We start from the raw sequence: 12,436 nt of genomic DNA, 5'->3' as shown, positions 1-12,436 counted from the left end.
ATTTCCACCCCCTTCTCCCTTTCCCCCTTTCTCTCCTCCCACTTAGATTCAGGATTGTTGTTCCCTGGGACCCTGGCCTTTTGTTCTCTGGAGGCTTAAACCACTACCTGTTTTGCCTTGATATGTTTTGCCTTGATGTAAAAGGTGTTGCCAGTTGTTTCTGATGATTTCTAACTGAAATTGTGAGCTAGTGAGTATATCACATTGCCTCACCACTAATACATCAAGTGCATTTCCACTTTCCTTTTTAAGAAAAATGATTTCCCAGTTATCCCCACTCACAGTACCCATCTCTTTCAGTTGTTGGCATGGCCACTTAGCACTAACACAAGGTATCTTTTCATAGTAATATACACCTTCGTGTGATATCTCTCCCTCTCTATGCCTGTCTCTCTCTTTCAAAGAAGGCTCTGCCTACAGGTTGCTCTCTAGTTTTCTATCCTCTAGGCTGAGTTTTACTGGTGACCTGAATTTAATCGTGGGGCCCACATGGTGGAAAGAGATCCAGGTGTTGTTTCCTGATCTCCATAGGCAGTGCCCCCCCCCCCCAAGTCAACCTGGGGTATCTTTTTAAAAATGCGGATTAGTAGGTGGGGGAGGGGCTGAGCTGTTCACAAGGCCTCAGGTGAAGCCCATGCTATGGTGTCTGACCACGACTGGAGTTCCAAGGCCTTACTTAACAGAGTTGAGAACAATGGGAGGGACACACACACACAAAATGACAGCCAGGTGCTGCTTTGATATTTTTTACTTGGGATTAAAAACTTCCCTTTCTGACCTTTTTCTGCTCTTTCGGGTCCATGATGTAGCTGACCACTGTTTCTGTAATTACTTAAGTTGTGCTCCTCCACCTTTTTTCTTCTCTTCTTAAGAAATCAACATCACACAAAGGGCTCCTTCTGCTCATGTCTGCATTGAAATAGCAAGAATCCAGTTTTAAGTAGTCAGGTTACCCCCCCCCCTTTTTACCATGCAACCTTGGATAGCCCCCAAAGCATACCACCTCAAATACACAGTGAGAAGCTTGAAGACATATCACCAATAATTCCCTTTACTTCTTTTAGCTCCACGTGGAACCCCCTGCACAATGCAGCTCTACTGTGAACCCCCCCTTGCAGGGCATTTAACATTGGGGGTGCCAGACTTCCTTTTAAAGGCATGCAGTATTCCCTTTTTATAAAACCCTCAATGTCTGCCTATTCAAACAAAGCTCTTCTTAGTTCTCAGCTGTCTTTATAAGCATTAGATATTTATACTTACATATTTTAATATTCTTAGTATCTTTAATGTTTTTAGCTTGTTTTATATTTGAAATACCTAATCTTATTCCTGGCTATATACTCAACAGTGCTTCATTCTAAAAAGGGTTATGGAGAGATTCAGTGAGAGATGAAACAACAGATTTATTTTTTAAATACTTAAATATCTTCTAATTTACCTTATACTTATTGGGAACCTGGATATTAATGGATAAATAAAATTAGATAGTTCTGCTACAGTAAAGATCGTAAAATGCCAATCTATATCATAAGGTATATTACAAAATATTAAAAGCATGCACTGGCTAAAAGATTAAAAATAAATTCACTTTTAAATACCCTTTAAGAGTATTTACGTGACGAAATATTTAGGTGTAACACTTCTCACTTGTACCACCTACTACCATACCACTCTTCTACAGAAATAAACATTTAAGTGCAGGGCTAAAATTTAGTTTGGGCCCAGATCCACATCCGAACTAACAAGCTAACTGCGCTTTCTCTGTCATTGTCTTATACCCTTGACGTTTTGCATTCATTAGGATTGCATTTTTTTTTCTTAACGGTTCTCTGTGGTTGAAATATCAGGGAAATAATAAGGCTTTCTCATGCTTCAGTCCCTAGGAAAAGGAGACTGCAAAGCCCTTTCTGCGAGGAGTAAGAGGCCTACAAGGTGCACACCCTGCATCTGCTCCATATTCCAATTTCATCTCTGGGTTTTCGCACAGCTCTTCATTTTTGGGATGATGTAAACCGCGCAGGAGCATTACAGCACTCGCACCATGGAGAAGGATGGGAGAACAAGCACTTGGGCTGCCAGATTCTCTGAAACATGCAGCCGTGGGCTACAGGCCCGGATACCCGCCCCCAAACCGGGTCCACAACAATCGTTTCCTCCCTCCCCGCCTTTTACATACAGTACACATACAAATACACACACGCAGAGCAGCCAGCAGGGGCGGGCCGGGTGCGACCACTGTACCAGCTATGGGGGGGAGGAGGGGGACCGCTCCCGCGCGCCTCTCTCTAGGCCCTTCCCCTCCCTCCTCTTCCACGGCATCTGCTTGCAATTAGCCGTAAGGAGGGGCACCTGAGAGCTCGAGGGGCTTCAGGCCCTCAGTTCCTGAGCCGCGACGCTCTGCGGCGGCAGCGCCACCCGTGCCTGGGCGAGCACTTGGTACGGCCCAGCGCTAGCGGGCGCCGAGCGGGAGCCGCGCGGGAGCGGCGCAGCGACATCGGCGGCAGTGGCGGTGGCGGTTGCAGCTCGGAGCCGTTGAGACGCCTCTGCGGCAGCTGGTGGCGCAGGTGGCCGGCGTGGACGTGGGCAGAAGCGGCCAGCGCGCCCCGCAGCCCCAGCGCCACCGCCCGGCAGGTGAGAGCCGCCCCGCCCCCGCTCGGCGCGGGTGGGAAGCGGGGCGGCCGCGCTCGCAGCCTCCCTCCTCTCCCGCCGCGCCCCTCCCTCGTGGGCTGCGGCCCGTGGGAAAAGCCCTGGGAGCGCTGGGGTGGGAGGCCGGCGGCCGGGTGGCGGGCAGCATCCCTGCCTCAGGTGGCCGCGACCGCAGGCCGGGGCGCTGCTCAGGGCCGAGGCCGCGCTCTGAGGAGGCGCGCAGGCGGCTCCCCCTCCCCCTCGGCGGTCTCCCCTCCCCCTGCCCTCCTCCCCGCGGCCCCTCCCTGGGGTTTGCGCTTTAACCGCCCTCCCTGCTGTCCCTCGCAGGCGCGTCGGGACACCCCGAGGCATCCTCCCCCGCCCGCGGGCCCGCCAGTCCCAGCTCGCGTCGGTGCTCGCATCTACTGATCGCGGCTGCGCTGCTCCCCCTTCTGGTCTTGGGACTCCCGGCGTCGCCCCTCAAACATGACTCGCGATTTCAAACCTGGAGACCTCATCTTCGCCAAGATGAAAGGTTATCCTCATTGGCCAGCTCGAGTAAGTGATTTGTAGCCCCGGTGTAGCGGTGTGGCCGCCTTTCCTGAGGCCTGCTTCCCATCGTTTCTTCTCGGCTTCCTCTCAGTCCTTCCTCTCCTTTTCCCTTTACCGTTACTTGGAACCTTTCATTTTAGTTTTTTTCAGTACTCTTCCCATGCAATTGTAAAATTCTAGGTTTTCCTGCATACATGCCGCGGCGGTTTCCCTGGTTTTCCTGTGGCTTGCTTTTTGAGTCTCTGACAGGTGTTCTATATAGGACTATTTAGGGATTCAGTTAATGTTTCATTGAGGCGAAATCATCAAGTATAATTTTTGTGTTTAAAAAAATGAGTGAAATCATGACATTTTCTTAAATTTTGGAATTTTGAACAAAATACAAAATTTCAACGAAATATGCAAATACGCAAATCACAAGCCTGTCAGATGTAACTAAATTACTTAGTACAGGATTTGCAGTTGGTGATGCACGGGGACCTTTATGTTCACATTCTTTGGCTTATGACCTTGAAGATGTTGTTTTCCATTTTTTGTTCCCCATAGCCAAAGCGGGGAGTAGATCAGACACTGGGTTAACCTAACTGGAGAAGTCCTAAGGACTCAAGATATGACATTAAACACCCAAGCTCCATTTTTAGAAAAAAAAATATGGGGTTTTTTGTTGTTAGTTTATAATGGTGTCAAGGTTCAGAACATGATAGATAAGACTTATAAGAATGTTGATTAGATAAACTCAAAAAAATAGACTGATGTTCTAAAATTGTAATTATTGTTTTTATACAACTTATTTTTTTATTTTTATTTTCAAGACAGAGTTGCTCTGACTGTTCTAGAACTCACTCTGTAGACCAGGCTGGCCTTGAACTCAAAAGATCTACCTGCCTCTGCTTCTGGAGTGCTGGGACTAAAGGTGTGCACAACCACTGCCTGATTGTTTTTTTATGCACATAACTAACTTAATCTTTGAAAGGTATTACTTAAAAATAATAAATTCCATAGTGTTAGCTCTGGCAGCCATGTACGAACACTGATTCAGTCTGCTTCCCCAACTTCCCATCGGCCTCAGGTGTACTTGTTTGGTAGAGCCTTTCTTGGACAGCCCTTAGTCATAAAGCCTTGTCTCTCTATATAATTGGTGTTCTTGTTTTCCTATAGGAAAACTTTTTACTTACTGTTTTGTGTATGCTTTGACTGTTACATATGTTGCAAACGTCTTTTAGGGCAGTGACCTAAAGCTGCCTTTGTTTATCCTGTAGCTCTTAGTTATACAATCATGCACTTGTACAACACTGCATTTCAAACTTAGGTAAGGCCTGCTGGGCTTGGGAAGGTGTGAAGTCCCCCCAGGAGACACTTTATGATTCAAGGTATCCTTATTTTGAGGTGTTAAAAATCAGGGTTATCTGATACTCATATTCAAGAGTTCCGCGCCACAGTGTAGTTAGAGGCCAGGTGGAAATACTTTAGAAGTTTTCTATTTTTCATGGCTGGGGAAAAATGGCTCAGTGGTTAAGAGCACTTGCTGCTCAGTGGACCTAATTTCAGTTCCCAGCACCTATTTGAGACAGCTTACAACTACAGTGATCTGTCTGTGACTTCAGGTCAGTGTCAGCGCCAGTGCCTCCTCGTGTGCACACCCCCTTGTGCAGGTACACACACCTACAGTTAATTAAATAAGCTCTCTTTTATATTATTTTCCTACCTCTTGCAGTATGTTCCAGGTGACTAAGAGTTGGTGCTGGTAAAGGTAAAAATAGCCCTTGGAGAGTCATTTTTCTCTTGATTTAAACAAGTCCTTCCTTGTTTAAAGATTTATTTACTTATTATATATAAGTACACTGTAGCTGTCTTCAGAAGAGGGCATGAGATCTCATTACAGATGGTTGTGAGCCACCATGTGGTTGCTGGAATTTGAACTCCGGATCTCTGAAAGAACAGTCAGTGCTCGTAACCACTGAGCCATCTCTCCAGCCCCAAGTTCTACTTGTGATGAGTTCATTTGGATTGGGATAGGACATTTTTTTCTCCCTCATTTTCTTTTCTTTAGAAGCAGCTGAATTTGGTTTTTATATACTTTAAATTATTACAGAGTGAGTTCCAGGACAGCCACAGTTACACAGAGAAATGCTGTCTCCTATCTCAAAACCTGTCCCCCCAAACTTCAGTCTTAGATATTCTTTATCTTTGCTGTAGAAAATGTAAGAGTATTTAAATATTTAAGCTCTCAGCTGTAAGGGTCACATCACTTATCCAATTATTTTTAACTTCTACAAACTGAAGTAGAATTGTTAATGACACCTAATACTTTTCTTCCTTTCAATGTTCTTACAACATTGGGAAATATGCCTTAAATTTTGGATCCTGTGTGCTTTTATGTTACTTTTTTTCCCTCTTTGTGTATGTTTGCATGGTGTATGCTTGTATATCACGTGTATATGAGTTGCCCAAAAAGGTCAAAAGAGATGGTGGGTTCCCCCATGCCCACTCCAAGAGGCTGAGTTAAGTGACTGTAAGGGGCTTTGAGAACTGAACTCAGATTCTTGGAAGAGTTGCAAGTGCTCTTAACCACTGAGCCATTTCTCTTACCTCATTACTCTTGCTATTTGAACAGCTCTCCTGCAGGACTGCACACCACGTTCAGACTCCTTATGTGAAATGTTTGGTGTCAAATTTGGGTTTTTTTTTTTTTTTTGGTTCTTTTTTTTCGGAGCTGGGGACCGAACCCAGGGCCTTGCGCTTCCTAGGTAAGCGCTCTACCACTGAGCTAAATCCCCAGCCCCCAAATTTGTTTTAAAAAATTAAGTAACTGTGGGATTTAGAAATTGAAGCCAATTACAGTAGGTGTGTTTCAGATTTGCTTCTGGATGATTTTGAGTAGATAACCTTTGTATTTCTCCAGAGAAACAATGATAAAAATTTTAGATACATAGAAGAAAAGGGTCTTGATGTCAGGACAGATTTTGCCACCAAATGAATTCTGGGGAAAAGATCTTACTTTTTAGAACTTGTTTGAGATTGTGGGTTGTAGAGAGACTATCTTGTGTATAGTATGGATATATCACATGTCAATTAAAATACCTAAGGCCTATAGGAAATGGTGGGATAGAAGTGAGGCATCTGGAGGCAGAAAGAATGCTGGGATAGAACATGGGAGGAAGACCTGAGGAAGACAGACACAAGGCACCTGAGTAGAGGTAATCAGCCATGTGGCTGGACAGCGTAGATTAGTAGAGATGGTTATTTTAAATTATTAGCTAGTCAGGGAGCTGGCCTGAGTCGTTATTCTGGGAGCTGGAAGCTGGGAGGAAAATATCGATTGTAAAATGGTTTGATTTTGTATTAGATCCATTTGGGGTGCTTTATTATGAATTCACTCCAGTGTACTAAGGTTTGTAAGATTTAAAAAAAAAATGACTTTTCTTTCTTATAGGTAGATGAAGTTCCTGATGGAGCTGTAAAACCACCCACAAACAAACTACCCATTTTCTTTTTTGGAACCCACGAGACGTAAGTCCTACTGGCTTTAAGCTGAATTACAGTTAACTTGCAGAAGTTAGGTATAAAACAGAAAGCAGATTTTAAGGGGGATGTGACAATGAAATTAAAAACTCATTATTGTTAAGGACAGAGTCTCAGGTAGCCCTGGCTAGCCTGGGATGTTCGTGCAGACTAGGCAGGTCTGAGCTCATAGAGATCAACTTAATTGCCTCTCATGTTTGGAGAGAAAATGCCATGTACCTAGGTTGGAATAAAAAACTTTAAAAACCATTTTTTGGGGCTGGAGAGATGGCTCAGCGGTTAAGAGCACTGACTGCTCTTCCAGAGGTCCTGAGTTCAATTCCCAGCAACCACATGGTGGCTCACAACCATCTGTAATGGGATCTGGTGCCCTCTTCTGGCCTGCAGTCACATATGCAGGCAGAATGCTGTACATAAAATAAAATAAATAAATCTTAAAAAAAAAACATTTTTTGAATCTTAGAATAAGCCTTTTAAGTTTCATTTAAAAATTTTTAGGGGACTGGAGAGAGATGGCTCACTAGTTACGAGCGCTGACTGCTCTTCCAGAGGTCCTGAGTTCAATTCCCAGCAACCACATGGTGGCTCACAACCATCTGTAATGAGATCTGATGCCCTCTTCTGGTTTGTCTGAAGACAACTACAGTGTCTGTTCTGTTACTCCCTGTAGCCCAGGCTGGTCAAATTCAAAGAGCTCTGCCTATCTCTGCCTCCTAAGTGCTGGGATTAACAACACTCCCTCTCCCCAGTCCTCATTCTTTTTTTTTTTTTTTTTTTTTAAGAGAATACTTTATTAGTTTTTGTAATCAAACCCACGTAGATAAGACCTTACATATTTGATACAGTGCGTTACCCCTGTACAAATGGAAAAAACTTAAGTTCAACATTTCTAGACCAATATGGCTGTTAATTTCTGTACAGTGCCAACTCAACACAGTAAACGGGGATACTTTTTTCCAAAGTTGACAGCACAGCTAAAGTTTCCAAAAATTCAAATTATATATCTGTATATATATATTTATATTTATATAAAAAGACCAATAATAGCAGTGTGTTATGCATCAACAGCAGCAACAGCTTTTCCAGGTTCTGCGGTCATCTGAACAAAATTGTAGAGACATCCAGCACACTCCATTAAAAAAAAAAAAAAAAAAAAAAGTAAAAAAACAAAACCCCAGAAAACAGCACAGTTCTGTTACTCTTGTGGTACCTGGCACCATTTTTTTTTTTTTTTTTTAAATTACCCAGCCCTCATTCTTATTTAAAGCACTACATCTTGGGAGAATTAAAGGGAAAGTTGGAGGCAAGGGATGAGGGGTGGGTGTGATAGTTCAAAATATGTTGTGTACATGTATGAAGTTTTCAAAGGTTAAAAAAAAAGTTAAAAATAAGTTTATTTAATGGAATACATGCTTACATGATCAAAAAAGTTAGGCTTGAAATACTCCCAAGATTGATTGATGGCTGAAAGTAGCCAGGCATTGAGTATTCCTGTTGGTAAAATAAGGACTGCCTGCCTGCTGCTGTTTGAGGTTAGCCACACAGATGGTGGGAAGATCAGAAGAGGGAGCCAGACAGTGCCCTTTGTGTGTCTGTGGTGACTACCAGAGCCACCTGACCTGCTGCCCCAGGTGGATGTGCATAGTTAGAGAACTGACTGGCAGAGGTTAATCCTGTGTGCGATCACAGCTGCACATTGAGCTGCTTTGTTTCCCGTCACTACATGAAACTGCTTTGGAGGCTGTCTCAGCTAACTGCCAAAGCTTATATTCTTAGATACCCAGAATTGATCAGCTTCTGTGCACTGTATAATCCACGTGAGTTGGACTTAATGCAACTTCATGTTCAACTGACACATAGCAGAGTTGTGAATAACTCAATTTTCACTGTATTTTTTATTATATGTGTATGAATGCTCTTTCTACATGTATGCCTACATGACAGAAGAGGACATCAGATCTGATGGTTGTGAGCCACCATGTGGTTGCTGGAATTGAATTTGGGACCTCTGGAAGAGCAGTCAGTGCTCTTAACCGCTGAGCCATCTCTCCAGCCCAACACTGTATTTTTTGAACTTTCTTTTCTCATGTATTAATTTTATGTGTTTTGCCTGTGTCTTTGTCTGTGTGAGGGTGTCAGATCTGGAGTAGAGCTCCCAAGTGGGTGCTAGGCATTGAGCCTGGGTCCTCTGACAGAGCGTCCAGCTCTCTCTACCCACTGTCTACTTAGTTATTTTTCACTCTGTGTTCTTAAGAGTGATATAAAAGTGGCAGCATTTGGATTTGGTTTCATTTGTTTCCTGCTCTCTACCCCCTCTCCCCCCCCCCCCCCCAGAGCTGAGGACCGAACCCAGGGCCTTGCGCTTGCTAGGCAAGCGCTCTACCACTGAGCTAAATCCCCAACCCCTGCTCTCTACTTTCTTAACATACACATAATTTGGTAAATTTTCTGAGATGTGATTTATATATATTGCACAATGTTTACACAATTTGATTTTGGTATTTCATTGGATTTTAGTGTAATTGTTCCCTTTTCCACTAAGGTCACTCTCCATTTCCTAGCCATACACAGCCACTAATCTACCATCTGTGTAGTGTAGATTTGCCACTTACGGATATTTTGTGTTAATGATATTGTTTGACATTACATTTTTTTGTTGGTTTGGTTTTGTTGTTGAAGGTTTAAGACTGGGTTTCTCTGTCTGGAAATCACTCTGTAGGCCTGGCAGGCTTCAAACCATAGACATCCACCTGCCCCTGCTTCCTTAGTGCTGGCATTCCATACCTGGCTACATACATTTTTTATTTAGTTAGTTATTATTTATATTTTTGAGATAGGATTTCACACTGTGTAGCCCTGGCCATCCTGGAACTTGCTCTGTAAATCAGGATGGGCTTGAACTCAAAGAAATCCTCCTGCCTACAGAGTGCTGGGATTAAAAGCATGTGCCAACACTGCCTGGCCCATAGTTTTTAAAAAACAGTTTTGGATCTCAGATTGGATTGGTCTTCACAATATTCAGTTTGAGTTGGGTTCACATATATTTTGTATATGAAAATATGACTTTTAAGAAAAGCTCCCTAGATGGTGGAGAGATGGATGGCTCAGTGGTTAAGAGCACTGACTGCTCTCCCAAGAGGTCCTGAGTCAGTTCCCAGCACCTACATGGCAGCCTACAACTGTTTAATCTTGTCCCAGGGAATCTGGCGCCCTCATCAGACAGACATACATGCAGAATACCAATGCATATAAGATAAAAATAAACATTTGGGGAAAAAAAGACATTGTCAGTGTTGGGCTGGGAGTACAATTACTGGTATTTGCCTATAATGCAGGAAGCTATAGGCTCACTCCTAGCACCATACTAATAAAGGTGGTTAATGAAGAAAATGAGTTAACAGGAAAGAAACGGATATGTTTAATTAAAAGGCTTTTAAAGTTAATGATACTTTTATTTCAAAATGGATTTATAATATATTGATCCACAGTGGACACCCCATTTACCTTTAGAAAGACAACATTGCTTTATTACTATTGTTTGGTGATTTTTTTTTTTTTTTTTTTTTTTTGGAGACAGGGTTTCTCTGTGTAATCCTGGTAGGCTAATCTAGAGACCCATCTGCCTCTGCTTGGATTAAAGGCCTGCACTACCACTGAACTTTTTTCTTTTCTTATATCTGATATCCTGACTGCAGTTCCCCCTTCCTTCCTCTCCCCCCAGTCTCTCCCCACCACTCTTCCTCAGGTCCATCCCCTCAGAAAAAAGCAGGCCTCCCAGGTACATCAGCCAAACTTGGCATAACAAGTTACATTTAGACCAGGCACATAATGAAAAGGGTCCTATAAGCAGGCAAGAGTCCCAGATAGCTGCCGCTTCCACAGTTAGAAATCCCACAGAATCATCAAGCTATGCAGCTATGACATATGCAGAAGGCCTGGCCTAACTTTTTCAAAACAATGTTTTTTAATAAGTTATTGATAAAAATAGGTGTATGATGATCCTTCCTGTTCCCAAAATTTGGGAGGGGAATTATTCATTTGAATAAATTTGGATTTTTTCAAAGATGAAAGTCTATTGCAGTGATCAGGAGTTAGATGGGGAAGAAGGAATATGAAAAGTAGTAATTTGGAAAAGTATACTAATTCATAACTGAGTTATATTTGAAGTTTATTTATAGTTCTGGTTGGCCTGGAACTTGCTGTATAAACCAGGCTGATCTTGAATTCACAGTCCCCTGGCTCTGGTTCTGGTGTACTGGTATTAAAGTGCACCAACATTTTTGGCCTTAGATAAAAACTTTTGTGTATGTTCATTTAGAGTGGTGGGAGAGTAGGAAATGGTATTCTCTGAAAAAAAAAAAAACAATTAAAAATTGAGTCAGTTCTCATGTACTCCAGCCTGATTTTGATCTGGATGTATAGGCAGTGGTGACCTTGAATTTCTGATGTTATCTCCAAACTCCTGAGAGTAGCATTACAAGTTCATGCTACCAACCCTTTCCCCACTCTCCCACTCCCCCACCCCCTCCCCAGAAAAAGTTACAGCAGCTTTATTGAGAGATTCATTTCATATAGCTCACCCACTTAAAAGTTTAGAAATTCAGTAGTTTTTGCAGTTGTAGAAAGTAGTGGATACATTAGCACATTACATTATTATCATTTCAAAAGAAATGTACCCATTATGTACCTATTACATAATAACAGGTACCTTCTGTTCAATGTTTTTGCTGTAGCTGAAGCAACCCTTAAAGTACTTTCCCGAATGCTTCATAAAAATGAAACAATTTAATGATTTTTTTGTCACTTAATTTTTTTGTTTAACATGATATTTCAAGATTAATACTGTAGCATATGATAATGCTTCCCTTATTTGTGCCAGCTAATATTTCATTGTATCAATTTACCGTTTTGTGTTTATCACTTGGTAGACAGACATCTAGTTTCCCACTGTTGGCTATCATGAATAACATTGATCTGAGCACTTACACACAATTATTATTATTATTTTTTTTTTCCGGAGCTGGGGACCGAACCCAGGGCCTTGCGCTTGCTAGGCAAGCACTCTACCACTGAGCTAAATCCCCAACCTGCACAATTATTTTTTTGATGATGTTGGATCTAGCCCAGGGCTTTGCATAGCCTAGGCAAGCTCTCTACTACTGAATTACATACAGTCAGCCATTGTGTATGCTTTGTATGCGTAGATGGTTCCACCTATGTAGAAACAGAATTCCTGTTCAAATGACATCTTCTTGTCCAGTCACTGGAGAAACGTTATTGGTACTGGAACTGAATGTAGGACTTGCTGCATTGTAGGCAAGCTTGCTAACAACTGAGCTGTATCCCAGCCATACACTGTCACTCTTAGTATAGCTGTGCTGGTGGGTTGCAGTGATGTCTGTGCAGTTTTTATTTATGTTTCTGTGACTAGTTAGTGATGTTGAGTGTCTTTTGTGTGAATTAAAAAAGATCTTGGTGGGGTTGGAGAGATGATGAATCAGCAGTTAAGAGCACTGGCTGCTTTTTCAGAGGACCTAGGTTTAATTCCCAGCATCCACATGTCACCTTACAACTCCAGTACAAAGGATCTGGCCTCCATGCACAGACATACATGCAGACACAACATTAGTGCACATAAAAATAATCTTAAAATAAAACAAAATTTGGACCATGCCTAATGGGACACAGCTTTAATGTAACACTTGGGAGGCAGAAACAAGCATATCTGTGATTTCTA

The 12,436-nt window shown here is 42.5% G+C and overlaps 2 protein-coding genes across 10 annotated transcripts in view; one reads left to right on the top strand and one right to left on the bottom strand.

The window, feature by feature from the left end:
• Window positions 1–732: 732 nt before the first annotated feature.
• Psip1l (PC4 and SRSF1 interacting protein 1 like) lies at window positions 733–2,997 on the bottom strand. The gene is made up of 2 exons (XM_087551825.1): window positions 2,350–2,997; window positions 733–909 (listed from the first exon to the last, which is right to left on the bottom strand). The coding sequence occupies exon 1, from the start codon at window positions 2,995–2,997 to the stop codon at window positions 2,368–2,370; it is 630 nt and encodes a 209-aa protein (XP_087407951.1). The 3' UTR covers window positions 733–909; window positions 2,350–2,367.
• Psip1 (PC4 and SRSF1 interacting protein 1) overlaps window positions 2,488–12,436 on the top strand; it is a 32,271-nt gene continuing 22,322 nt past the window's right edge. For all 9 annotated transcript variants that reach the window (XR_015619709.1, NM_175765.3, NM_001436769.1 and 6 more), the window contains 3 exon segments: window positions 2,488–2,631; window positions 2,974–3,183; window positions 6,611–6,687. Coding sequence is in view for 8 of the 9 variants with exons in the window: in NM_175765.3 (NP_786941.2) it covers window positions 3,112–3,183; window positions 6,611–6,687 (149 nt within the window). In the remaining variant the exon portion in view is untranslated.

The sequence above is a fragment of the Rattus norvegicus genome, chromosome 5 (genome assembly GCF_021556685.1).
Source record: "Rattus norvegicus strain SHRSP/BbbUtx chromosome 5, alternate assembly SHRSP_T2T, whole genome shotgun sequence".
Lineage (NCBI taxonomy): Eukaryota > Metazoa > Chordata > Mammalia > Rodentia > Muridae > Rattus > Rattus norvegicus.
Note: the sequence above shows the minus strand (reverse complement) of the source record. Positions and strands in the feature narration are given on the sequence as shown.